At 44.6% G+C, this 12,435-nt stretch overlaps 1 protein-coding gene across 1 annotated transcript; it reads left to right on the top strand.

The window, feature by feature from the left end:
• The first annotated feature begins 9,601 nt into the window (after positions 1-9,601).
• On the top strand, positions 9,602-11,420 carry fut9a (fucosyltransferase 9a). The gene is made up of 2 exons (XM_072457571.1): positions 9,602-9,877; positions 10,303-11,420. The coding sequence occupies exons 1-2, from the start codon at positions 9,766-9,768 to the stop codon at positions 11,391-11,393; spliced, it is 1,203 nt and encodes a 400-aa protein (XP_072313672.1). The 5' UTR covers positions 9,602-9,765; the 3' UTR covers positions 11,394-11,420.
• Positions 11,421-12,435: the final 1,015 nt, after the last annotated feature.

Below are 12,435 nucleotides of genomic sequence, written 5' to 3'. Positions count from 1 at the left end.
ACTGGAGCTCGTCCCGTTAGAGGTCGCGGGGGACTGGAGCTCGTCCCGTTAGAGGTCGCGGGGGACTGGAGCTCGTCCCGTTAGAGGTCGCGGGGGACTGGAGCTCGTCCCGTTAGAGGTCGCGGGGGACTGGAGCTCGTCCCGTTAGAGGTCGCGGGGGACTGGAGCTCGTCCCGTTAGAGGTCGCGGGGGACTGGAGCTCGTCCCGTTAGAGGTCGCGGGGGACTGGAGCTCGTCCCGTTAGAGGTCGCGGGGGACTGGAGCTCGTCCCGTTAGAGGTCGCGGGGGACTGGAGCTCGTCCCGTTAGAGGTCGCGGGGGACTGGAGCTCGTCCCGTTAGAGGTCGCGGGGGACTGGAGCTCGTCCCGTTAGAGGTCGCGGGGGACTGGAGCTCGTCCCGTTAGAGGTCGCGGGGGACTGGAGCTCGTCCCGTTAGAGGTCGCGGGGGACTGGAGCTCGTCCCGTTAGAGGTCGCGGGGGACTGGAGCCTGTCCCGTTAGAGGTCGCGGGGGACTGGAGCTCGTCCCGTTAGAGGTCGCGGGGGACTGGAGCTCGTCCCGTTAGAGGTCGCGGGGGACTTTGGGCCTTAGAAAGAAGTGAATCATTCAACATTTTGCGTTTGATTGAGTTTTGATGAGCCACCGCACCTTTTGATGAGGCTTGGAATGAGGTCTGCATAACTGTTTCCAGTTTTACATTCAAAAGTACTACTTTTGGTTGTTTGGGCCAATTTAGCGGAAACCTGAGGGCCAACAAAAATAGGAATTAGAACAAATGTAATGAGTAAAGAGTTGCTAATAATATTATATCCAAAATGCACCAGAATACAGAAAATGTAATGATTTTTGTTGAAAACTTGAGAGAAACTTAATCATGTGTCGTAGTAACATCCAAAATAGTCACCTTATGATTGTATTACATACATCAAACCCCTATGTATTTTTTATACCTTCAAACTGAACTGGGGGCATGGGGGCACCACTAAGCATTTCTGCTTAGGGCCCTCAAATGGCTAGCAGGGGCCCTGTCACAGACAAAGAGCATGAGCCTCTTTAAATTGCTCATTTTAAGCGAACAAAAGCAAGAAAACTTGTCTTATCTGGACTACTGTCTAATTCTCCCAACAAAGACAAGCTGCAACACTCTCTCTGCTGCCCCTTTAGAACTATGGTCACTATGGGTCAGTGTGAAGACGTAGTGGGCCCCTTAGAGATGAAAGGAAAAAATAGGACAACAGAAATCTGCCAGAAAAAAATCTGCCAGAAAAAAATGTGCAATTTGCCCCAAAATGTCAGATTTGCTGTGCATGTGGCGTGGAGGACGTTGGACCTTTGGAGGCACTTATAGGAGGAATAATGACTTATGGCTGCAAACCATACAAACATTAAGTGACCTTTGCCTCTTTTTAACAGAGGCCAGTTAGTGCTGATCTTGGGACTCCTCTGACCTAAAGCTAACCACGGCTAACCCTGTCCGCTGTTGTGTGGACGACTATAAAAGAAGAAGACGTCTCACACACACTGGGCTTGTCCTATAATAATGTCAAACCCCAATACAACAAAGTGATGAGGAGGATGTTCTTCTCAGCCAGAAGCCTCGGCTGCACTGGGCTTGGGCTCCGGAGAAAAGAGAAGCAAAATATGTAAGAAAAAAGTCATTGTTAAAAGTCAGATGTTTAGTTTTGGTTCTGCATAAAGTCTAGACAAGTCACAGTCTCACGTTTACATCCTGTAACACTTAGGTTTACCTCAGCACTTTCCCAACTGCCTGTGCAACAATGGACCGACACAATGCACTGCAAACAAGAATCAGGGCCTCTTAAATGATGCTTCCCTTTCCTTTATATATGACTTTATTTTTTGAGTCATTGAGTTTAAGTATTTTAGAATGTATAAACAGAGAATTGGTGTGGTCTTGGAAATTGGCGTTGTGTATTGTATTTTCAAGATGTAGTTTAGATAAAAAATACCTAATAATACTTCAATCCTAATAAAATATCCCAAATCCCAACTCAAGAAAACCTGCTCTGTCCATTGTTCAGATTGATATGCCCCAAATATGTGCAATTTTGGTTCATTTAAATATATAAACACATGTCTTAAAAAAACAAATAAATATATAAATAAATAAATAGATGAATAAATGGAAAATTAAACCACATGAAATCTCCAAATCCCCTGCAGCGTTTTACACTTGCATGTTGTATGATTGGTAACTAGGGCAACAGGATGAATAAATACGTTGTTTTTTGAACATACCAAAACCATTAACCGTCGCCATGACACTAAAATAGTCCCATGTGGTCTGAGGTTTGAGTCAGAACTCTCGGTTGACCTTTCAAACGTTTGCACGCCTCACGAATCTTTCCTCTTGCCATGACGTTTACATGTGCTCCTGCTGATATACTGACCCTTAACAATGTATTTGTGTCATCCTTTATTGTCCACACATGGGGAAATTCCATTGTTGCAACGCAGGTAGATACAGAGGAAAAGGACAGATAACTTATAGGAAGTTTCAAAAAACACTCTTAATAGAAGAACTCTTATAAACAAAACTCTTATAAACAATAACGTGCAGGGTTCATATCTCAGCCTTTCAGCTCTGGTCAGTCGTGCTTTTGCTCTTGGTATTTGGTGGTGAATACAATATTTTTGTTGTTAGTGAGCATTTCTGAGCGTTATCAATCATAACAGTGACTTAAAATGTCAGTTTGAAATCCATAGGCAAAGCTTAATGTTGATACAATAAAACCGACACAATGACCCTGAATATAATATTGTAAAAAAAACACGTGCTGAGTTATATAATACGACGAGTATAAGGGCCAACCAAAAAAAAAAAAATGCGCCACACTACGAGAATAATGTGATTTATTAATGAGAAAAAAGTCAAAGTCAGAAAAAAGTAAACTTGTAATAGCAGAACAAAAAAAACTTCACTTAATTTGTAGGTGTTGTGAGTCGTCGAGTTGCTTTTTTGACTCTGCAGCTCAAATCTTAAAGTACCAAAAATACCACGAGCGCAAAGAGAAGCACCCGTGATAAATATTGACTCTTAAGAATGTATGTTCTTTCTTATTTATGAAACAATAAGTGAATATAATGGTTCTAATGACAGACCTGGGCCAAGTTTAGCTCTACAAACGATTGTCAATAATGCAGTCAAAGACGCTTCACGATGTAGCCACAGCTGCCCTGGGGCACACACTCAGACTGAATGATTACTTTGTAGAAATAGAAATGATATTTGTGGAATTAATCTTCACTTTGCATTAAAGGTGGCATTTTGTTAAGGGGCGGAGCTCAGCGTTCTAACTTTCGGATTTTTCTGGCGTTTCTGACAGTATACAGTGTTCTTTCATAATGAGGGCGAGGTCAGGGTTGGGAAAGTTTAGGTCTTTGGAACATGGCATTTCAGATGTAAATCTACAAAAAAGCTTTTCCACTTTGGGCTCCAGCAAGAGGAAGTGCGTTTCATCGTGACTATATCTTGAATCAGAATCACAATCAGAAAAGGTTTATTGCCATTGTCAATGAAAATAATTCACAAACTTGTTGTGGTGATTCGGTGCAACATAAAATAATGAACTATGATAAAACAACCTATATAAGTCAAAAAGAGAAACAATTTAAATCTGCCATTGGATCAATTTAGGCTTACAACGTACACCCATTTTTAGTTGAGTTTACAGATGCAGAAAGTGAACAGTGAGTGATTAAATGATGGTTAAAATGACAGTGTTTAGAAGTGTTCATGAGTCCAACGCCCGAGGGAAAGAAACTGTTCTTGTGGCGGGAGGTTCTGGTCCGGATGGACCGTAGCCTCCTGCCTGAGGGGAGTGGCCTCCTGCCTGAGGGGGGTGGCCTCCTGCCTGAGGGGAGTGGCCTCCTGCCTGAGGGGGGTGGCCTCCTGCCTGAGGGGAGTGGCCTCCTGCATGAGGGGAGTGGCCTCCTGCCTGAGGGGAGTGGCCTCCTGCCTGAGGGGAGTGGCCTCCTGCCTGAGGGGGGTGGCCTCCTGCCTGAGGGGAGTGGCCTCCTGCCTGAGGGGAGTGGCCTCCTGCCTGAGGGGAGTGGCCTCCTGCCTGAGGGGAGTGGCTTAAATAGTCCGTGTCCAGGGTGAGAAGAGTCAGCTGTAATCGACCTGCTCGTCCCAGAGCCCTGGAGACGTACAGGTCCTGCAGAGATAGAAGTCTGCAGCAGATCACCTTCTCAGCAGAGCACACAATGTGCTGTAGTCTCTGTTTGTCCCTGGCTGTGGCTCCAGCGCACCACACGTGATGGAGGAGGTGAGGCAAAATGCCAACTAGAAAATGCCAACTATACAACGTATACAGTGTATACGTTGTATATAACCTTTTTTTAGTGGGGGCCAAATACAGAAAAATAAACAAAGGGCCACTAGAGGTGACAAATGGACGCATGAATACTGTGTGTATTTCTAACTCACCCAAGCCTTGAAATAATTATTTTTACATCCCTGTCAACATGACAGGTACCAATCATTTGGTACCTGTCATGGCTAATTCTGAATCGGTCACAAGGAAAGGAAAACAGAATAACATAATTAATGAAAAATTAACTTTTATTAACATGTCTCTTTATCATTTACAGGCTGAGAAATAGATTTTCAAAGTTAAGGGCCAGGGGGGCCCCCTACCTGAAAAAGTTAGGGGCCCCCCAGCAATTTCAGGGGCCCACAAGCGCGCGGCATCGCGGCGTCATAAGAACAAGATAGATGTGTTGTTTTAAACCTGGTTATTAGTATGTAAAACAATTTAAAGTACTTTTATCTGTTATTTGATATGAAGAGCACAAATACTGAATTCCTATAAACCAGAGATCATGATGTTTAATACTGTTTAATTTAATATAATCATGTTTCTTAGATACAAAATAAATACTGTTTACAGCATTTGACACAAGGAGATCTTGTGGAATATATAAAATCACAGCCTACAAAATAAACTACTAACATATATACATTGCCCCGATGCTAACAACTCCAAAGGGGGCGGGGCCCTTGGGGCCCTTGGATACTTCCACATTGACATTGTCCCTAATGTGCAAAATTACAGCTTTTGTTGCAAACAACTTTAAAAAGACTGAATTGCGAACTGAGGAGATTGACGCCCGCCAACCTCGATATCACTTGTGGCGCAAAATTAGACCGGGCATTTCCGAGTACAAGCGAACGCAGCGGCCAATCAGATGCCCCCTTTCATCGACATTAGATCACGGACACCGCTCGGCCAATGAGAAGCGAGAAGACTGCGAAGTGGCATGTCTGTCAAAACGAAACTTAAGTGATGGAAATGCGCGCGCACATGCTCCGCTGCCTTCCTCCGCTGTATAACTGCAGCAATAATCGTGGTCTGTAGTACAGCGCGCCCGAGTTTGTGCAGAGGAAGCGCTTTGGGCACGTTCACCGCGCTGTTTGTGCCTATTAAAAATATATATTACGGCGCAAAATTTGCGTCGGTCATTATGTCCGGAACAATGATTTTGGAGTCGGTCAAAACTGATTTTTGCGCCGGTCATTGACCGTGTCCGGCCCGTTATTTCGAGGCTTGCTCACCTATGATGTGAAGAACATTGCACTGATGCCGTCATGGCTGGAGCTCCATCCGGTGTTACTCCACAGAGCTTGTCCCATTTAAGCCCCATCTTTTAAACTGTCGCTGACACAGCTTCAAAAATATCTTTTCCCGTCATTGTGCCTTAAGCAGCTCCTCCTAAAGCAAAAATTATCATCTACTCCCCGCAAATAAATTGACAGTTGCGCGGTGTCTGTGGCATCTGTGCGGTGCCGTGCTGGGCAATACGTTTAGCGACTTCATAACTCGCTATTGTGGCGTTTTCCTGTATTTTGTTAGCACGAAAAAAACTGCTGTTGAGCTTCAGGCTTGCTGTCATCTGCTTGATTTTCTGTGCTCGTTGGGCACCTGTGTACGATGTGTAGCTCTGATGTTTGGTCTCATAGTGACGACGGACATTATACTCTTTCATCACAGCAACATCTTCATTACAAATCTAACAGACACACTTTCCGTTGATTTCTTTAAAGAAATACTCATTTTCCCACTGTGTTTGAAATCTTCTACACTCACTTGCTATTTTGCTTTTTCTCGGTGCTGCCATTTCTGGTAATTTGCGGTAAAAGTTTTTCTTTACTTAGTTTTGTTTCTGTGGCTGGCTCCTAGATCCATGCTGGCTCCATCTAGTGTTGAAACTGAAGTGCAACAGAGTTGTGCTCAAGCTTCTTGTGCGGGCCATATTCAATCATATTTTCAGAATTTGCTGTGGGCCAATAAAAACTGCCCGCGGGCCGCAGTTGGCCCGCGGGCCGGAGTTTGGACACTAGAGTACTTGTTCAATCACATTACCATAATTCAAGACAAACCTCAAACATTGGCCCAGGTCTGTAATGTAATCACTGATTCTGAAGGACGTGTGACTGTGTGTGTGTTTTATATGTTTCTGTCCTGACCTGACAGGGTCTGGCACATTGTATGTTCATTCATATGCACTGTCCCTTTTAAATAAATACATCTAGAACAAATGTAAATAAGTACAGCCTCTCTGCACAGTCACCTTACTCCCTCGGACCAATCACACGCCACAGAGACCAGGAGGGGTGTCCTGCCCCAGGACTGAGCCCCGTCTGCACACTGTAAAGACACTTTTTCAACTGCTATTTCACTTCCCAATCCAGTTATGCTCCACAACTTCCACTTTGCTTTGGTTGCAGTGCCATTAAGTGGACGATAATTTATGTAAAGAAAACAATGTCCTCCGCTAGTGCAGGTCCATGAGCTGCAGTCAGGCGTTCAGATCACACTCTGCTATGGATCATTGAAAATAGCAGACTATGACTTTAATGTAGCTGACACACAGCGGTCTGCGTCTGCACAGCCTGCGAAGGCTCCTGCGCAGGCTCCTGCGCAGGTTCCTGCGCCAACAGTAATGGAATCAGAGTTGCCAGCCCCGACCTCCAGGGGGCAGCGCGCTCCTGCTAGAAGTGAGAAAAGTATTTTTATATGGTACTTCTTCTTCCGCTTATCCGGGGCCGGGTCGCGGGGGCAGCAGTCTAACCAGGGACTCCCAGACTTCCTCCTCCCCAGACACTTCCTCTAACTCCTCCGGGGGGATCCTGAGGCCTTCCCAGGCCAGCCGAGAGACATAGTCCCTCCAGCGTGTCCTGGGTCTTCCCCGGGGCCTCTTCCCGGTGGGACATGCCTGAAACACCTCCCCAGGGAGGCGTTCAGGAGGCTCCGGAACAGATGCACGAGCCACCTCAGCTGGAGGAGCAATGGCTCTACTCCGAGCTCCTCCCGTGTGGCCAAGCTCCTTACCCTCTCTCTAAGGGAGCGCCCACCCACCAGGAGGAAACTCATTTTGACCACTTGTATCCGCGATCTTGTCCTTTCGGTCATTACCCAAAGCTCATGACCATAGGTGAGGGCAGGAACGTTGACCGACCAGTAAATCCAGAGCTTTGTCTTTCGACACAGCTCCTTCTTTACCACAGCAGTGATACAATCTCATTATTCTAAAATGTTTATCTAATGTAAACACATCACAATAATATTAGCATTTCAATATGGTAGAGGACCTAATATATATATATATATATATATATATATATATATATATATATATATATATATATTATAACAACATAAATTGGTATAATGGAACAGGAACTTCTAAATGAACTGGAGTGAACCGAATCTGTCTGAATAAGTCTGTCTCTGTCTGAAGCACTGCTAGGAAGATGGTTCTTCTGGTTTAGCCCTGGTATAGTCCTTTTAGTCCTGGTTTAGCCCTGGTATAGTCCTTTTAGTCCTGGTTTAGTCCTGGTTTAGTCCTGATTTAGTCCTCTTAGTCCTCTTAGTCCTGATTTAGTCCTGGTTTAGTCCTGGTTTAGTCCTCTTAGTCCTGGTTTAGTCCTGGTTTAGTCCTGGTTTAGTCCTCTTAGTCCTGGTTTAGTCCTGGTTTAGTCCTGGTTCAGTCCTGGTTTAGTCCTCTTAGTCCTGGTTTAGTCCTGGTTTAGTCCTGGTTTAGTCCTCTTAGTCCTGGTTTAGTCCTGGTTTAGTCCTGGTTTAGTCCTGGTTTAGTCCTGGTTTAGTCCTGGTTTAGTCCTCTTAGTCCTGGTTTAGTCCTGGTTTAGTCCTGGTTTAGTCCCGGTGTAGTCCAGGTTTGAAATAGGTTTTAATGAAGATAACAAAACATCACCCGTGGTCATACTGGGCATTGTGGTGACGCTGCAGTCGATATTTACTCTGCTTTTGTACAACTCCACTAAAACTGTGTGTTTATAAAATGTGCCGTGTAGATAAAGTGTATTTGTATTTGTATGTGCAGGAGCAGGTCAGAGGTCAGAGCACAGAACAAACAGATAGTGTGAGTGATGCTCATTTGTTCTAGTTTAGTTTGCTTAACATCGTCTTAACATCCCATTCTGAAATGAAATGTATGTGTTTCTGGTAATGCGTTTACATTTAATTTGTGACGGATATTGAAACTGAGATCAGATTATTTTATTCAATGGAGCTGCAATAATTGAAAGGCGATTGAAACAGTTGATTTTTCACAAGAAATGACATGTTTCTCTTTTTTATTACACAGCTATCAGGTTTTAATCAGATTAAATAAAGACTGGAATTTCTATTGATCTGTCTATTTTTGTAAATAACTGTTTCCTTTGCAAGTGGTGACTAATCAAAGTACCGGTAAAAGTCTTTACTTTCTCTCTGACTGGAACCTCTCACAAATGCTCTTTTCACACCTTCAAATACAGTTCAAACAAAGGCTCATTGCAAAACACCAACTACACCTGCTCTCTCTGCTGCCCCCTGCAGGACACTCTGCTGCCCCCTGCAGGACACTCTGCTGCCCCCTGCAGGACACTCTGCTGCCCCCTGCAGGACACTCTGCTGCCCCCTGCAGGACACTTGTACTTGTGTGTGTCTGTGTGTCTAACGTGTGTCTCTTTTCTTTATGCTGTGTATCTGCTCGTGTATGTTTTTGTCTTCTCTGTTTGAGGCTGTCATGGGACTTTTTGGCTAATTCTGGCATATTTACAGAAATGTTCATGAATATGCTCTGTTCCTGAATATTGTATAGAGAATACAATCTCCACTGGGCTGTAATCTTTTTGCTTCAGTTTTCCTGCATTAGTGGCATTACAAACCTGACCCGCACCTTACAGTCCACACAGTCCCTCCAACACCACTTTTTAACAGTGTTTAATAAAGCTAACAGTAAGATTGTTTTTAACCTTATATCCTCCTCCTTATATGTTTCAGAAAACATCTTATTACGTTTTACTTTAGGTAGCTAGCGTTACAGGCAATTCATTACAGTGCATTCTGTTGCTCTGGACAACTGACAGTAAACCTCTCAACCTAGCAACATAGCAAATGTTTAAGATAAATGAGCAAATCACCTGATAACGTCGAGCAGCAGTTTATTATAGAGTTATTTTCCCGACTTGTGTGAGTGTATTTTTTAACTCAGAAAAACATTTTCCAGGGTTTCTGAGTATTACAGCATTACATTCGATATGAACAGAGCCGGTTCACTCTCACTGACACAAACATCTCCTCAGGGCTCTTCTCTCCTTCTTGTATTTATTTGCTCTCATCTGTTCACTCGCAGGAGGCCCTTCTGAGGCGACCCCTTCACTGGAGAGCTGGTGTTCCGCTTTAGCTCCCCCAGTACAGCCCTGAGAGAGCCCAGCGCTGGCCCCTATGCTCCCTCTATGAGCACTGCAGCACAGGGAGGACCCACCCCGCCCACGGCCCCATGTAGATACCTCGCTCTCCTGCTGGGACTACACTCTTTTGGATTCCATCAGCTGTCAAATCCCCCAGGTTTGTACAGTAATGACACAAAGAAGAAAGGATTGTGAATGTGTGGATGTGGAAGAGACGGTCAGATGTCTGATACTAGTAATAATGTCATGTTCAGAAAGCAGCAGTCACAGTGTATATTAATTGCATGGCAATCGGCGTCATTATTTAATGAGTTATTCTGCAGATTGTGTTTTGTTGGACCAGTGTTTTTCGTACATTTTCATTTTTTCCTTCATATCTAAAATCTGCCATCTGGGCTATTCCACAAACACAGTGTTAACCCCTTAAATAATAAATATAAGCTTTGTGGACAGTATCTGTGTTCCATTAGTGTGTGTGTGTACATTAAGCTCCTCAACAGGTGGATGTCGGCTGCAGGAGCAGACGTACTGGCTTTACCTGTCACTTTATGTGGTTTTTCTCATGATGCATTTCCCTTCCAGGCCAGAGTATGCCCTCTGCACCCTTCCACAAGATCCTGAGACCCCTCCTGATTGGCACATTCATCCTGGGATGCTTTGTCACTCTGTTTTTGATGTATTTTAAGCCTGCCACCAGCTGGCTGTCAGGTCCAGTGGAGTCCACAGTGTCCACAGAGCGGGTGAAGAGCCTGCTGTCCACGCGCAGTGAGAAGAATGTCACCACGGTTCTGGTGTGGCTCTGGCCCTTCGGACAAACCTATGACCTGGGTGTGTGCAGCTCGCTCTTCAACATCGAAGGTTGTCTAATCACTGCCGACCGAAACCTGTACAATAAGTCCGATGGAGTGGTCATCCACCACCGCGACATCTGTACGGACCTGTCCAACCTCCCGCCCATGCAGAGGCCCGCCTTCCAGAAGTGGATCTGGATGAACCTGGAGTCTCCATCTCACTCGTCCCAGCTTCCGGGGATCGAGAACATGTTCAACCTGACTCTGAACTACCGGCAGGACGCCGACATCCAAGTGCCTTATGGGTCCATTGTGGTGACTGAAGGGGAGGAGGACTTTGTGCCCCCCAGTAAGAACAAACTCATCTGCTGGATCGTCAGCAACTGGAACCAGGACCATGTGCGGGTCAAGTATTACAATGAGCTGTACAAGCACATCGAGGTGCACGCCTATGGGCAGGCCTTTGGAGAGTACATCTCTGACCAAGACTACTTTCCCACTATGGCCAGCTGCAAATTCTATCTGTCCTTTGAGAACTCCATCCACAAGGACTACATCACAGAAAAACTGTACAATCCTTTGTCGGTGGGCACAGTGCCCGTGGTCCTAGGCCCCTCCAGGCAGAACTACGAGAACTTCATCCAGGGAGACGCCTTCATCCATGTGGACGACTTCATCTCTCCCAAAGAGCTTGCGGAATACCTGCTGCTGCTGGACAAGAACGAGGAGATGTACGTCCGATACTTCGACTGGAGGCGCCACTTTAAAGTTAAGAAGGCCTATTTCTGGGCTGAGCACACGTGCCTGGCCTGTGACTACCTGCGCCGGCACAAGGAGTACAAAGCCGTCAATAACCTGGACAAGTGGTACTGGGGGGGATAGGACCACTGGACCACTGGAGGGAGGGAGGGTACTGTTGTCCTTTAACTATCATTACATTTCTGAGGGGAGTCGAGTGGACGGCCAGACCTTCTTTTTATTTGAGCGCCAATTTTGCTGAGCCTGATTTTGCCTTATGTAAGTTTTTATGTTTAAATCATGAGCACTGATTTGGGATGTCACGATATAAAATTATAGTGTCACGATTATTCTGAGAAAAAACATCACAATTTAACGATTAGTCACAATTACTGAGAATGTGACCAAAGAACAGTGAAATATTTAATCTTTTGTCCAACATACGTTACTGTTCCTCAGTTTGTGACCAGCTTTATGAAATCAACTTTCTGAATTACAAAATCAAGTCAAAATGTGATAAAAACATGTTTGGGTGGATTTTTTGGGCTACGAAAAAAGACTTCCATAATGTGTTTCTAAAATGGTGACAGTTTTGAGCTTTTAGTTCAGAAAAATGGCGAACATGGATTAATGGAACAATCCTGACATCCCTAACACTGATAGACAAACACATCCCAGACACATGACACAGCCTTTTATTAGTTCATGTTTTATCAGACGAATCCCAGACAAAGATTGAGAACTGCCTGTGGTGAAGTTTGTCTGAAAATGTTCCCCATTCCACACATTGTCTATCAGTGTCAGTCTCTGGTTTCAACTGCAACAACTGCACATTTTTGTTCACATTTATGATTTGTGTAACATTCCCATCTGCTGCTAATATTTTTTATTTTTGTAACAAGCGCTGTAAATGCCGATCATTGTCATTGTTTTATGTTTTTTTTTTCTCCATTTAGTTTACACTGGTAAATTGTGTAAAATGACAATATTTCAGTCATATTTATTCCCGTGAGGCATTATATGATCAAACTCATCGGTGATAGTGATGCAGTCGCTATGCAGTGTTTACTCCACTCAAATGTGAAACATGTTTGATTGCATATTGTGTACTTTTGGGGAGTACGTAGCTGTCGTTTTTCTATATTTTTCTAAATGCATTGCAAACAGTTCCTGAGCAGCGAGTCGT

Source organism: Eucyclogobius newberryi, unplaced genomic scaffold, assembly GCF_026437365.1.
Source record: "Eucyclogobius newberryi isolate DKJ021-1_F unplaced genomic scaffold, fEucNew1.0.hap1 SCAF_21, whole genome shotgun sequence".
NCBI classification, from domain to species: domain Eukaryota; kingdom Metazoa; phylum Chordata; class Actinopteri; order Gobiiformes; family Gobiidae; genus Eucyclogobius; species Eucyclogobius newberryi.
The sequence above is the reverse complement of the archived record's forward strand: the minus strand, read 5'-3'. Positions and strand labels throughout refer to the sequence as shown.